The 14,846-nt window shown below is 43.6% G+C and overlaps 1 gene segment (V, D, J or C); it reads left to right on the forward strand.

Annotated features, from left to right (window-relative positions):
- Positions 1-875: 875 nt before the first annotated feature.
- Positions 876-8,051, forward strand: LOC128647151 (Ig heavy chain V region XIG14-like). The segment is given in 3 exon segments: positions 876-921; positions 1,005-1,105; positions 7,800-8,051. Coding segments are annotated over 3 exon segments (399 nt in total).
- The last annotated feature ends 6,795 nt before the right edge of the window (positions 8,052-14,846 follow it).

A 14,846-nucleotide genomic window follows, 5' to 3' on the forward strand; every position in this document is an offset into this window, starting at 1 on the left:
ACTTGAGAATATGTGTTCGGGTTAGAGGGTTACTCTAGTGACCATAGTGACTTTTATGGTGGAAAACGAGCACAATATTGTAAGTTTGACTCTGCTCACATTGGGTGAGTGAAAGAGCAAACACTTTTTATTTTCTTTTTCTTTTTCTCACTTTTTATTTTCAACCTGACATGGGAAAAAGCTTACTTCTATTGCAGTTAGTTTGTGAGCAAAAGCCCTAAATAGCACTCTACTCATAATCTAGCTCTGTATGGGGGGATTAGCACTCTCATCACGCAAATATAGCTGCCTGGGAGTCAAGATAGTTGTATCTATAGCAATAAAATAAATTTCATCCGCACTTGCTGGTCTTGTGAAGTATTAACTTCAGTTTAGCACACGTTTGGGTTAGCACAAAAACAAAAAAAAGTAGACCTGAGATTTTTAACACTATTAGATGAGGGATGTAGCGCAGCTTCCAGATTTTAGTGAGCCTAAGGTGCTAACATTTCACTTTCAACTTGTAAAATGGGAGAGCAATGGATTGCGCTCTAGCAATATTAGAGCTCCATAGTGCTAACATTTTTTTCCACTTGTAATCTAAGACTTAGTTTATTATATTTTTTACCCTGAATGCCTTTAGGAGATACAAAGACAAAATAAATATTTTATGTAAAAATATCATATAACTAAAACCATGTATTTTATGTATTATCATAGTTTATGAGATCGTAAAGCAATGATCCCTTTTTATACAAGGGTCTCAGGAAAGTCATATGAGCTTCAATATATACTATATTTAAGTTGGTTATGCAAATCACCCTTGCATTGTCATTTAAATAAAGCAATGACTTCTTGTAAAAGAGTCATCTGTATCCTTCATGTTTCCTAATAGCATGGACATGGATGAACTTTTCATTTTGGTGCTGTTTTCTCCTTTAAGTAAGTGTATTTGTATTATTATATTCTATACAAAAAAGACTACTTAGAAATGTATTATCATTGTACATACATTGTTTTTACAGGTGTCCTGTCTCAGACATTACAGGAGTCAGGTCCAGGATCAGTGAAGCATTCAGAACAACTGAAACTGACCTGCATAGTGTCTGGGTTTGAGTTATCCAGCTCCAGCTATGCAGTGACTCACACATTCGGCACTCTTCTTGTGAACCAATAACCAAACATGACAAAGTTTTGGGTACAAAAGGCCGCAGCCCACATTTATTAAACAAACAAGTGTTTACAAATAACACAACCACCTAACCAATGTGGTTGCAAAAAACCCTGGGGTGCTGTCCATCATCCACCACACGTGCCTTCCACTGGCTGTTGCCAGGCACGCCCCCTTTTCTTAAACTCTCCCCATCGTCCGATGAGGTACCATTACCACATAAAACTCGCCTGATAAGGCCAGCACCCGCCCTTAGCTGCGACTTCCAAATTCTTAAAATAGGGAGGGAGGGAGCTTTTCCCGCTTCACAAGGGAACTGATGCTGGCTTCCGCCTCACAACCCTCAATACTTATACTCGCTCCTCCTCCTCTAAACTCTGCCTAGCAACCCACTGCTATTGGCCTGTAGTGTGGTCACATGCCCCTGCTCTCAATTCATTCCTTCCGGGGCTTCTTTGACTCACACATTCGGCACTCTTCTTGTGAACCAATAACCAAACATGACAAAGTTTTGGGTACAAAAGGCCGCAGCCCGCATTTATTAAACAAACAAGTGTTTACAAATAACACAACCACCTAACCAATGTGGTTACAAAAAACCCTGGGGTTCTGTCCATCATCCACCACACGTGCCTTCCACTGGCTGTTGCCAGGCACGCCCCCCTTTTCTTAAACTCTCCCCATCGTCCGATGAGGTACCATTACCACATAAAACTTGCCTGATAAGGCCAGCACCCGCCACAGACCGACCTACCGTCGGACACCGCCCAACCGGGCTAAGGCCTTCTGTACCCCTTCTTTTAGGTTAAAATTAAATAAGTGCAACCCTACTTCATTGAGATGCACCCCATCCTTAATAAAAAAGCATCTGCCTGATTCCCCTTCAAATTCAACATGGCGAATGCCAAAACCCCCCAACTGAGAAACAAAACCTGATAGAGTCCTGTTAACCTTTCTTCTGGATAAGTCCAGCCTCCTGACATCCCAAGCTGAGCGCCATTCCAACCTTGTCTCAATTTCTGACCACACAATTATCACCTTCGGGAACAAAACCTTCAACCTATGCATGCCACCCTTCAACTGGTCAATCAAATCTTTTTGAGCCATAAACCCTAAGTCATTTCCTCCAGCGTGTAACACCAAAATGTCAGGAGGCTTGTACAGCCTGGCAAACTTACTCACTGTACCCACTACCCCTTCCCATTTGAGACCTCTTACCCCAAACCACTTTACCCCAACCTGTTCCCGAGTAAGACCCAACTGGATTCCCCCTTCCTTTGTTGCTGCTGCCTTTCTCGCCCAGTAAATGAAAGAATGTCCAACTATTCAACACTGAACTGGACCTGTTAAGAAAAACAAAACTATACTATCATGTTAGGTCGAACATAACGTTTAAAACACCCCGACTTCCACCTTCCCACCTTTTTCACAACTTCCTCACTCAAACCCAATTCATGCGCCTCAGTTGCCGCGCCTATTCTAAACGAATGGCATCCAAAGTCTTTCGGGTCCACCCCAGCCACGGACAAAGCCCTTCTAAGCACCGCCCCAAACTGATATTTTGACAATGCTCCTCCATCCTCGTGCCTCAAAAGAGGGCCCTCACCTCTAGGCCTGATCCTAAGATAGTCCATCAGCGAACCTACCGGGCAACAAACACCCCCGATAGCAAATAACTTGATTAAGCGGCCCATACCCTCCTGATCTGTCTTAGATTTTCTAAGCCAAATAGACACTTCCTCCCTTGATATTACCACATCACTAAACCCGATACCGCCATTGTCCTTTCTATTGGCCCCTACCAATTCCAACACTCTAAAAGCCCCGAAAAAGGCTAAAACAAAAGCCACCCGGAACAAATAATACTCAAACTTTGAATTGCACACCTCCTCCAAAGCCCCAACTACCTTTAATAGTAAACCAAATACAAGTGGACGTCTTTTGTCCCCCCTAGCTCCACCTCTACAAACACCTCTCACCGCCAATTTTACCCAAAACTCCTTTGTTAAATCGACCCATCCCATCAGCTTAAACTGAAAGGCTAACGCCGCCACCTGACGATTCACCATGGATTTTGACATCTTCGCCTCTTTCCATTCCTGCACCCAATCAACTAAGTACCACACCCAATCCTCTTTTGATAGCCTGATCCCATCCCTGTGCAGTCTACAAAACCACCGTTTCCATACTGGCACGTAAGCTCTTAACGTACTCTGGGCTAAAGCCCCTCTCGCCAATTTCAATCCTTTAAGAAGTCCATCTGCCACAATGCCCTTGGGCATTCTTCCCCATCCAACTTCGCCTCCGGGGCTGCTTCCCGAAACTTCTGCCACTGCAACCGGGAAAGAGAGTAAGCAATCACATTTTGATTCCCGGGTACATGCACCACCCGAAAAAACACATTCCCCCTCAAGCATTCCAGGACAAACACTCGGAGAAGCCGAATCACCGGCCTCGACTTTGCTGTCAACTTATTGATCGCAAATACCACTCCCAGATTGTCAGAGTGGAAAGTCACCTTCCTATCCCTCAGCTCACCATTCCAAACCATCACAGCCACCACCAACGGAAACAATTCTAGAAACACCAAGTTCTTGGTTAAACCTTGTTCCCTCCATTCCTCAGGCCATGTATCCACACACCATCTGCCGTCAAAATATGCCCCAAAGCCATGTGCTCCTGAAGCATCTGTGTATAGGTGCAACATCTCATCCAATACCGGCCCCTCCTGAATGAGCGACCGCCCATTGAACTCCTCCAGAAAAATCAACCACACTCTTAGATCCTCCTTCAACTCCTTTGAAAGCCGGATCCTGTGGTGTGGTTCCTTCACCCCAACCGTAGCCAATGCCAGGCGCCTTCCAAACACCCTTCCAACTGGGATCACCCGACAGGCAAAATTAAGCTTGCCCAGTAGCGATTGCAGCTCTCGCAACGACACTTTCACCTTCCCAAGCATCCCAGTTATGACCTTTCTCAGATCTACCACCTTTTCCCAAGGTAACGAGCACTCCATCAAGACTGAGTCAATCTGGATCCCCAGAAAACTCAACTTAGTCACCGGCCCTTCCGTCTTTCCTGGTGCAATCGGAATCCCGAATTGCTCAGCCACTTCAACAAATGTTTTCAACAACATTTCACAAACTCCAGAACCAGCTTCCCCCACAAACAGGAAATCGTCCAAATAATGGACCATCGATGACCTGCCCGCCTTTTTCTTCACCACCCATTCCACAAATGTACTAAATTTTTCAAAATACGCACAGGATATGGAGCATCCCATGGGTAAACACAAATCAACGAAAAATTCCCCTTGAAATTGGCAACCCAATAAATGATGACACACCGGATGGACTGGTAAAAGCCGAAAGGCTGCCTCAACATCCACCTTTGCCTACAATGCTCCAATCCCCGCTCTCCTGACCACACTCACCGCCTTATCAAATGATGCGTAACGTACTGCCGTCAAAGACGGGTCAATCCCATCGTTAACAGACGCACCCTTAGGATGAGACAGGTGGTGAATCATTCTAAATTGTCCCTCCGTCTTCTTTGGGACCACCCCAAGTGGGGACACCCTCAAATTCGGGAATGGAGGGTCCTTGAAGGGGCCCGCCATTCTCCCCAGTGCCACCTCCTTTTCCAACTTAACATGAACCACCTCTGGGAATTGCTCAGCCGATTTCAAATTCCCAGGAACTCCCGATCCCTTTGAACCCTCGAACGGGATACGAAACCCAGAACTGAAGCCCGTCAGTAACAGCTCCGCATCCCCCGCTCTACCCTTTGTCTTACCGTATTGTCTTAGCCACGGGGCCATCTCTCTTACCCTCACCGGGGTCCGAGCCCGTAGCAGCACCCTCACCTCCTTTTCCATTCCCTTTTCCTTTCCGGAAACATTTTGCCCTGGAGTGCGCACCTCCGCATCCTGAGCACTCGTGCTTGTATTTGCACGCCCCTCCGAACCTACACACCCCTTCATTAAACTGGAAGCAGAGGCCTTTTTTAATTGCCACCGATGTGGCCCCCACGGTCGTTCCACTAGCCCCCGTTCCTCCACTCCGAAAGGACTGCCCCCTCAAAGGAGTCATTAACTCCAACCACACCCCCATCTCCCTGTCGTCCCACCGCATCTCTGGTCGTACCGCCAGCCTCTGGCGGAACTGTTCATCGTACCGCCACCAGGAAAGACCCCCATATGTCCTCTGAGCCCCTGATATTTCATCAAAATAGCAAAACATAGTCGAACTCTGCTCGGGGAATTTCTCCCCGATCACGCTGGCTAATATGCAAAAGGCCCTCGTCCAGTTTGAAAAAGTTTTAGGTAATTTCCTCCACTTTTTCTTTCTCTCCTCCTCTTCCTTTTTGCCCTGTTCCCCCTTTGGATCCTCCTTTATCTCAATAAAGTGGTCCAACGGCAACAATGAAAAGATCTCTACAAACTCTCGTTTCCATATCTTTTCTTTAACCTCTTTACTCAGATGGATCCCAAGTGGTCCAACCGAGCACAAGCAAGGCCTACGCAAAGCTTGATCCGCCACAATTAACACTTCACCGCTTGTAACCGGCACCGACCCTCCTTTATCTCTCCCACTCCCCGAAGGGGTTCCAACCACCGGTACACTAACCTCCTTCACTGCCGGTACCCATGCTCCCGCTGCTGTCCCCACATCACCCCCAACCTTCCTTTTGTCTTCTAATTGAGCCACCAGCTCCTTCAGACCTTTCATCACCGTCTCATACACTCCCCCCGACTCTTCTTTTTCTTTCCCCCCCTGCAGGGAACCCGCCGTCTCACCTGGCGGCCTTGTCACAGGCTCCTGCACCACTATTGTATCCTCTCTTCTCCTTTCCGCCCTGTCACCTGCAGATCTTCTCCCCCTATCATCAATGTTATAAGACATTGAGATTTCCCTCCTACGTGTATGTTCTCGATCTCTATCCCGCCTGCCCCATGTGGGGGACGTATGCCTTTCCCGCTCCCTGTAGTCTATCCTTGGCGTCCGAGATCTCTCCCTCCGCTGTGCCCCTCTGCTCCTGCTCCTGTCCCTTCTGCTCTGTCCACCTGAACCTCCACCTGATCTCTGTGGAGAATGATTAACATGATGTCTCTGCCTCCTAGTGTCTTCCCTCTCTCTTCCCCTGCCCCTCTCACGTTCTTCCCTAATTCCCCCAATTTGTCCCTCACTCTGAGTTACGTGTCCCCCCCCAGGCACCAGAGAATTGAGCAGCTGCATTAAAGTAGCCATCTCTCCTACCTGTGCCGATCTCTCCGGTTCCGTCTGCTGTCCCAATTGCAACTCTTCTCCAGCGAAGTCACTGTAAGATTCATTCATCCACAGGACGTCCTCCTCCAGCTCCTGTAATGAAGACTGCTCTGCAGGCAACCCCGGCCTTTCCACCGGGACGCCGTCCGACGCCTCCGGTTCTGAAACACAATCATTAACTTACAAATTATTCCTTTCCTCAGTCCTTTTACCCCCACTCCTGTTCTCCCTGCCCCTCTCTGTCTCTGTACCCCTATTCTCCCCATCCCCCCTACCCCCTGTAACCCTATCCCTTTCCCTTATATCCTGTACCAAAACCTCGACGGCCTCTCCTATCCCACTTGATATTCCCCCTGCACTATGCCTGCCAGCCCTGTTCGACTCAGCTCCCCTTTCCCCACCTACCTCTTTTCCCTTTTTTCCTCTCCCCTTAGCTTGCCCCTTCCCAATACCTCCTCTTCCCCTGCCCAAACAACGTCCACTATTCTCCCCCAATACCCCACTGCCCCTTACCACGTTCCTATCCTCCTTTTCCCTCCCCTCCCCTCCCCTAATGTTCCCTCCAATTCCTCCGCTGCCACTCGCAGCACTTACAGTGTCCTTATCCCTCCCCTCACTGCTCCCTAAGCTTACACCTGTTCCTCCAATAACCCTACCGCTTCTCTCATTCCCACTCATCCCCTCCCCCACTCTCCTTCTATTCACACTAGCACCCTCAATGACCGAGCCATCTCCCCCCCTCTCACCCCCCTTTTTACTTATACCGCTCCTGGCGACTGCCACCGCACCCTCCCTGCTCCCCGAACAAACCTCTTGTGCCACAATTACTCCCCCCTCCCCGCTGCCTAAGCTCGTCCCCAGCAACCTAGGCCTCAGTGTTCCCCTCCTACTCCCTGCTGACACTGGAGATGTGCGCAGCTCCTCCACAGCCCTTCTCTTGCCTCCTGACCTTCCGCTACCTCCACCTCTGGCCGTATCAGGCCTCCCTTGACCCAAAGCTCCCCTCCTGTCATCCGGACTAAGCCGCACCGGCGGCTTCGTCCGCCTAACCGGCCAACCGCACCGCTCCTGACCTGATGTTCCTGCTGGCTCGACTGCCGACGACCCTGCACCGGAACCGCTGTCCTCTGAAAAGAGCCTCTGCTGGAGCCAGGTAACACCCCTTTCCGCTACCAAGGTCCTTACCTGTTCCAGCAAAAGGCTCACGCTCTCCATTCTGCCTGTCAGCTTTTCCCGCTTCACAAGGGAACTGATGCTGGCTTCCGCCTCACAACCCTCAATACTTATACTCGCTCCTCCTCCTCTAAACTCTGCCTAGCAACCCACTGCTATTGGCCTGTAGTGTGGTCACATGCCCCTGCTCTCAATTCATTCCTTCCGGGGCTTCTTTTAACTGGGTGAGACAACTTGCAGGGAAAGGACTCGATTGGATTGGAGTAATATGGTATGATGGAAGCACAACTATTGGTGCTTCATTCAATAACAGAGTCACAATCACTAAAGATAATGCACAAAAACAAGTTTACTTCCAAATGAACGATATGGGAGTTGAAGAAACTGGCAAATATTACTGTGCGAGACACACAGTGACAGCAATGAATGAGCAACTCAGACAATATCCTGCATCTGTATAGAGAGCTTGGAAATGAAAACCACAAGGGAAGTGGCAGAGAGTGTTGATCAAATATAAGCTTGGTAACTGAAATCAATACACAAACATGAAAATGTACTAGTCTGTCCCTTTAACTTAGATTTTGTGTTAATTTGCAAAGTAATTTGATATTAAAGATTCTAGAAGTAGTATAGTCATTAGTTACAGTATATAAACTTAACTTTGTCTTTTTAATTTAATTTACCATTTAATATTTGAGATTTTTTGTGTGTAGAATTATCTAGTTAAAGTGTTTAAAGGGGCAGTCTACACCAGAATTGTTATTGTTTAAAAAGATAGATAATCCCTTTATTACCCTTTCCCCAATTTTGTATAACCAACACTGCTATATTAATACACTTTTTACCTCTGTGATTACCTTGTATCTAAGCTTCTGCAGACTACCCCCTTATCTCAGTGCTTTTGACAGACATGACGTTTAGCCAATCAGTGCAGACACCTAAAAAACTCCACGGAGTGAGCACATTGTTATCTATATGACACACATGAACTAGCACTGTCTAATTGTGAAAAACTTTCAAAATGCTCTGAGCTAAGAGGCGGTTTTCAACGGTTTAGAAATCAGTTTGAGCCTAGCTAGGCTTAGCTTTTCAAAAATACCACCAAGGGAACAAAGCAAATTTGATGATAAAAGTAAATTGGAAAGTTGTTTAAAATTGCATGCGCTATCTGAATCATGAAAATGTAATTTTGACTAGACTGTCCCTTTAAGTATTACTGATCTTCTTTAAAGTATTGAAGTTTAAAGGGACATGAAACACAAATTTTTTCTTTCATGATTTAAAAAAGCATACAATTATAAACAACTTTCTAATTTACTTCTATTATCTATTTTGCTTCATTCTCTTGATATTCTTTGCTGAAAAGCATATCTAGATATGCTTAGTAGCTGCTGATTGGTAGCTGCACATAGATGCCTCCTGTGATTGGTTCACTGTGTGCATTGCTATTTCTTCATTAAAGTATATCTAAAGAATAAAGCAAATTAGGTAATAGAAGTAAATTGGAATGTTGTTTAAAATTATATTCTCTACCTTAATCATGAAAGGAAATGTTTGGGTATAGTGTCCCTTTAAATTAATGTAATGGACTTCTTTCTTTAGAAGCTCATAATGTTTCCCAAATGATTTATTCTTTTTAGCACCAATGGAGATTTTAGTAAAGGTAAAGTTATAAAAACATAAGAACCAATGTAGGGCTAGATTACGAGTGGATAGTTAGCGCGAGGTGCATAAAAGCAATCACAAGATTGCTATGCTCTTTGGTTTGCATGAACTCATGGTAATTTACCCTTCCCATATTTTCTACAGCCGGCGTTGAGTGGCAATGACCACTCGTATTACAAGTTGAAAGTAAATGCTATCGCTCGAAGCAATGGCATTTAATGTTCAAACTTTTTACGCAATCTTTCAGTTTGGCCAGACGAAACAGTTGCACTAAAATATTCTATTTACCCCTAAACTGCTACACCCCCACATCGCAAAGTAACCCACTACACTATTAACCTCTAAACCGCCACAACCCCATCACAAAGTAACCTTCTACACTATTAACAGCTAAACCATCACAAACTCCATAACAAAGTAACCCACTACACTATTTACCCCTAAACCTCCACAACCCCCTCCCTAAAGTAACCCACTACACTATTAATTAACCCCTAAACCACCACAACCCATATCTCAAAGTAACCCACTACACTATTAAAGGGATATGAAACCCAATTTGTTTTCTTTCGTAATTCAGATAGAGCATGCAATTTTAAGCAACTTTCAAATTTACTCCTATTGTCAAATAATTGTCTTTGTTCTCTTGCTATCTTTATTTGAAAAAGCAGGAATGTAAGCTAGGACCCAACCCATTTTTGGTTAAGCACCTAGGTAGCCACCAATCAGCAAATGCTACCCAGATGCTGAACCAAAAATGAGTTTCATATTGTGTAACTTTAGAGCTCTGGTTAACTGTTACGCTCCAATATGAAGATGGACAAAACACATCAAAAATACTTGGAAAAGAACACTTACACTTATAATAACACTATCTAATAAAAAAAAAAAAAAATTAAAAGTTGTAAGGGCTGAAAGATAGGTCACAGGTAAAAGAAAAAAAACAAAGCAAAGGGCTCTAACATAGACATACATACACGTCTAAATATGTACTGTAATGTATGTGTATATTAATCAACAAGCTACACAAAATTCAATTATAACAAGGATATGAGTACTTGGAAATTTTTTAAAAAAAATATGTGCTTATATATATAAGCTTCTGCAAGGCCAGAAGAGTATACAATAAGTATGTAACTCTTTCAGCAAAAAGGTGTATAACTCATTCAGCAGAATGATTGATGATAAGGAAGTCTTTATTGCAAAAAGTTCACTCAGGTGTGAAAGTATGTCTTATGCAGGAGTCAAAAGTATCATTCCCTGATTGTGAGGCTGAGTCCCAATGTTTGGCTTAGTCAGTGTCAGTATTTATCTTATCCACTTTGGTAGATGGGTGCAGGTAATGCACAACAGTTGCAGTGATATAAGCCATATACACCCCTTCTATATGCAGGTAGTACTTGTGGTGTGCTGTCTTGTGGATAACCTCTATTGGTGATTCCAGTCAGGCGAGGGAGCCCTCCGGTCTCATCGGCAGGAAATATCCACTGTATGCAGTCAGGTCCGTCTTCTCGGTGGCTACGCCACCCTCCTTGTAGGATTCAGGACCTCTCTGACGTCAGAGCGTACTCACCTACGATAGGCGCCGGATCTCAGGGTAGGTTGTAGTAAAGTCTAGTGTGTACCAATCAGCTACAGGCAGGACTGAAGGCTACTGTTTAGCAGAGTAGTGGCATTTCCATCCGCTCAATTGACAGCAAAATCCAGGAGAACAGGGGAGCAAAAACTTGAGCCAAGGAGCTTGAATATAGGTGGTTTATTCAGCAATGTTACACAGGTATAGGGAGAACAATCAAAAACACTTGATGCCTTTTGCGCATGCGCTTCATCAGAGGCTGGAGATTCTGTGAGTATGGAAGGCTATATAGGGATAGGTAGCAAATCACCTTAACGGATACAAGTTCTGATAATCAGATAAGATGTCAGGTGATCATTGGTCAAGGCTAAGCGATTCCTACACAGGCTTCCCTCTCTTAGAATTACTAGTATAACATTAGTGGCTAATATACGGCTAGATTATGAGTCTTGCGTTAGCCTTAAAAAGCAGAGAGGTCCCAACGCTGCTTTTTAACGCCCGCTGGTATTATGAGTCTTGCAGGTACAGGTGTACCGCTCACTTTTTTGGCGCGACTTGAAAATACCACAAATCCACTTACGCCAATTGCGTATCCTATTTTTTTAATGGGATTTGCCTAACGCCGGTATTACAAGTCTTCCTAAAAGTGAGCGGTAGACCCTCTCCTGTCAAGACTGATACCGCATTTGAAAGTCAGTAGTTAAGAGTTTTATGGGCTAACGCCGTAGTTTAAAACTCTTAACTAAAGTGCTAAAAAGTACACTAACACCCATAAACTACCTATTAACCCCTAAACCGAGGCCCCCACACAAACAGTTAAATAAAATTTTAACCCCTAATCTGCCAAACCGGCATCGTCGCCACTTTAATAAATGTATTAACCCCTAAACCGCCGCACTCCCGCCTCGCAAACACTAGTTAAATATTATTAATCCCTAATCTGCCGTCCCTAACATCGCCGCCACCTACCTACATTTACTAACCCCTAATCTGCCGCTCCCAACGTCATCCCCACTATATTAAATGTATTAACCCCTAAATCTAAGTCTAACCCTAACCCTAACACCCCCTAAATAAAATAACTACAATTAACTAAATTATTCCTATTTAAAACTAAATACTTACCTATAAAATAAACCCTAAGATAGCTACAATATAACTAATAATTACATTGTAGCTAGCTTAGGGTTTATTTTTATTTTACAAGCAACTTTGTATTTATTTTAACTAGGTAGAATAGTTATTAAATAGTTATTAACTATTTAATAACTACCTAGCTAAAATAAAGACAAAAGTACCTGTAAAATAAAACCTAACCTAAGCTACAATTACACCTAACACTAGACTATAATTAAATTAATTACCTAAATTAAATTAATTACAATTAAATAGTGATGTCGCGAACATAAAAATTTGGGTTCGCGAACGGCGAACGCGAACTTCCGCAAATGTTCGCGAATGGGCGACCCGGGCGAACCGCCATAGACTTCAATAGTCAGGCGAATTTTAAAACCCACAGGGACTCTTTCTGGCCACAATAGTGATGGAAAAGTTGTTTCAAGGGGACTAATACCTGGACTGTGGCATGCCGGAGGGGGATCCATGGCAAAACTCCCATGGAAAATTACATAGTTGATGCAGAGTCTGGTTTTAATCCATAAAGGGCATAAATCACCTAACATTCCTAAATTGTTTGTAATAACGTGCTTTAAAACATCAGGTATGATGTTGTACCGATCAGGTAGTGTAAGGGTTACGCCCGCTTCACAGTGCGCAGTGTAGGTGATATACCTGCCCTGACCATGCTTTGCAGACCAGGTATCAGTGGTCAGATGGACCCTTGCCCCAACATTGTGTGCCAGACATGCCATTATAGCAGACTTATATGGCTTTGGCGTTGCTTTTTGGTAATTAGAAGGCTGCTAAATGCCACTGCGCAGCAGTGAAGGGGTTAATTAGGGAGCATGTATGAATCTTGTAGAGTTAATTTTAGCTTAGGTGTAGTGTAGTAGACAACCCAAAGTATTGATCTACTTTCACCGCCAAATGCGATCAAATAAAAAAAATTGTTCACTTTTTCACAAACTTTAGGTTTCTCACAGAAATTATTTACAAATAACTTATGCAATTATGGCTTAAATGGTTGTAAATGCTTCTCTGGGATCCCCTTTGTTCAGAAATAGCAGATTTATATGGCTTTGGCGTTGCTTTTTGGTATTTAGAAGGCTGCTAAATGCCACTGCGCACCACACGTGTTTTATGACCAGCAGTGAAGGGGTTAATTACGGAGCATGTAGGCAGCTTGTAGAGTTAATTTTAGCTTAAGTGTAGTGTAGTAGACAATCCAAAGTATTGATCTAGGCCAATTTTGGTATATTTAATGCCACCATCTCACTGCCAAATGCGATCAAAAAATTGTTCACTTTTTCACAAACTTTAGGTTTCTCACAGAAATTATTTACAAACAACTTATGAATTCTATCAGCCAATTGGAATTAAGGTAGAAAAAATCCTATTGGCTGATTGGATCAGCCAATAGGATTGAACTGGCATTCTATTGGCTGATTGGAAAAGCCAATTGAATGCCAGCTCAATCCTATTGGCTGATTGGATCAGCCAATAGGATTGAACTTCAATCCTATTGGCTGATTGGATCAGCCAATAGGATTTTTTCTACCTTAATTCCGATTGGCTGATAGAATTCTATCAGCCAATCGGAATTGAAGGGACGCCATCTTGGATGACATCATTTAAAGGAACCTTTATTCAGTCGTCGGCCGTCATCAGAAGAGGATGCTCTGCGTCGGATGTCTTGAAGATGGACCCGCTCCGCGCCGGATGGATGAAGATAGAAGATGGCGGTTGGATGAAGACTTCTGCCTGTCTGGAGGAGCACTTCTGCCCACTTGGATGAAGACTTCATCCGGGCTTCGTTGAGGACTTCGGCCCGGTTGGGTGAAGAAGACATCTCCCGGTAAGGTGATCTTCAGGGGGTTAGTGTTAGGTTTTTTTAAGGGGGGATTGGGTGGGTTTTAGAGTAGGGTTGGGTGTGTGGGTGGTGAGTTTCAATGTTGGGGGGGTATTGTGATTTATTTTTTTTACAGGTAAAAGAGCGGATTACTTTGGGGCAATGCCCCGCAAAAGGCCCTTTTAAGGGCTATTTGTAATTTAGTATAGGGTAGGGCTTTTTTATTTTGGGGGGCTTTTTTATTTTGTTAGGGGGATTAGATTAGGTGTAATTAGTTTAAAAATCTTGTAATTATTTTATTATTTTATGTAATTTAGTGTTTTTTTTATACTTTAGATCATTTTATTTAATTGTAATTAATTGTAATTAATTTATTTAATTTATTTAATTATAGTGTAGTGTTAGGTCTAATTATAACTTAGGTTAGGTTTTATTTTACAGGTAAATTTGTCTTTATTTTAACTAGGTAGTTATTACATAGTTAATAACTATTTAATAACTATTGTACCTATAGAAATAATTGAGTTAATTGTAGTACTTTTATTTATATTTATTTAAATTATATTTAAGTTAGGGGGTGTTAGGGTTAGGGTTAGACTTAGGTTTAGGGGTTAATAACTTTAATATAGTGGCGGCGACATTGGGGTCGGCAGATTAGGGGTTAATAAATGTAGGTAGGTGTCAGCGATGTTAGGGCCGGCAGATTAGGGGTTAATAATATTTAACTAGTGTTTGTGATGCGGGAGTGCGGCGGTTTAGGGGTTAATATATTTATTATAGTGGCGGTGATGTCCGGTTCGGCAGATTAGGGGTTAAAAAAATTATTTTAGTGTTTGCGATGTGGGGGGGCCTCGGTTTAGGGGTTAATAGGTAGTTTATGGGTGTTAGTGTACCTTTTAGCACTTTAGTTATGAATTTTATGCTACGGCTTTGTAGCGCAAAACTCATAACTACTGACTTTTAAATGCAGTATCAGTCTTGACAGGAGAGGGTGTACCGCTCACTTTTTGTCAGACTCGTAATAGCGGCGCTATGTAATTCCCATTG

The sequence above is a fragment of the Bombina bombina genome, chromosome 2, assembly GCF_027579735.1.
Source record: "Bombina bombina isolate aBomBom1 chromosome 2, aBomBom1.pri, whole genome shotgun sequence".
In the NCBI taxonomy this organism is placed as follows: Eukaryota; Metazoa; Chordata; class Amphibia; order Anura; family Bombinatoridae; genus Bombina; species Bombina bombina.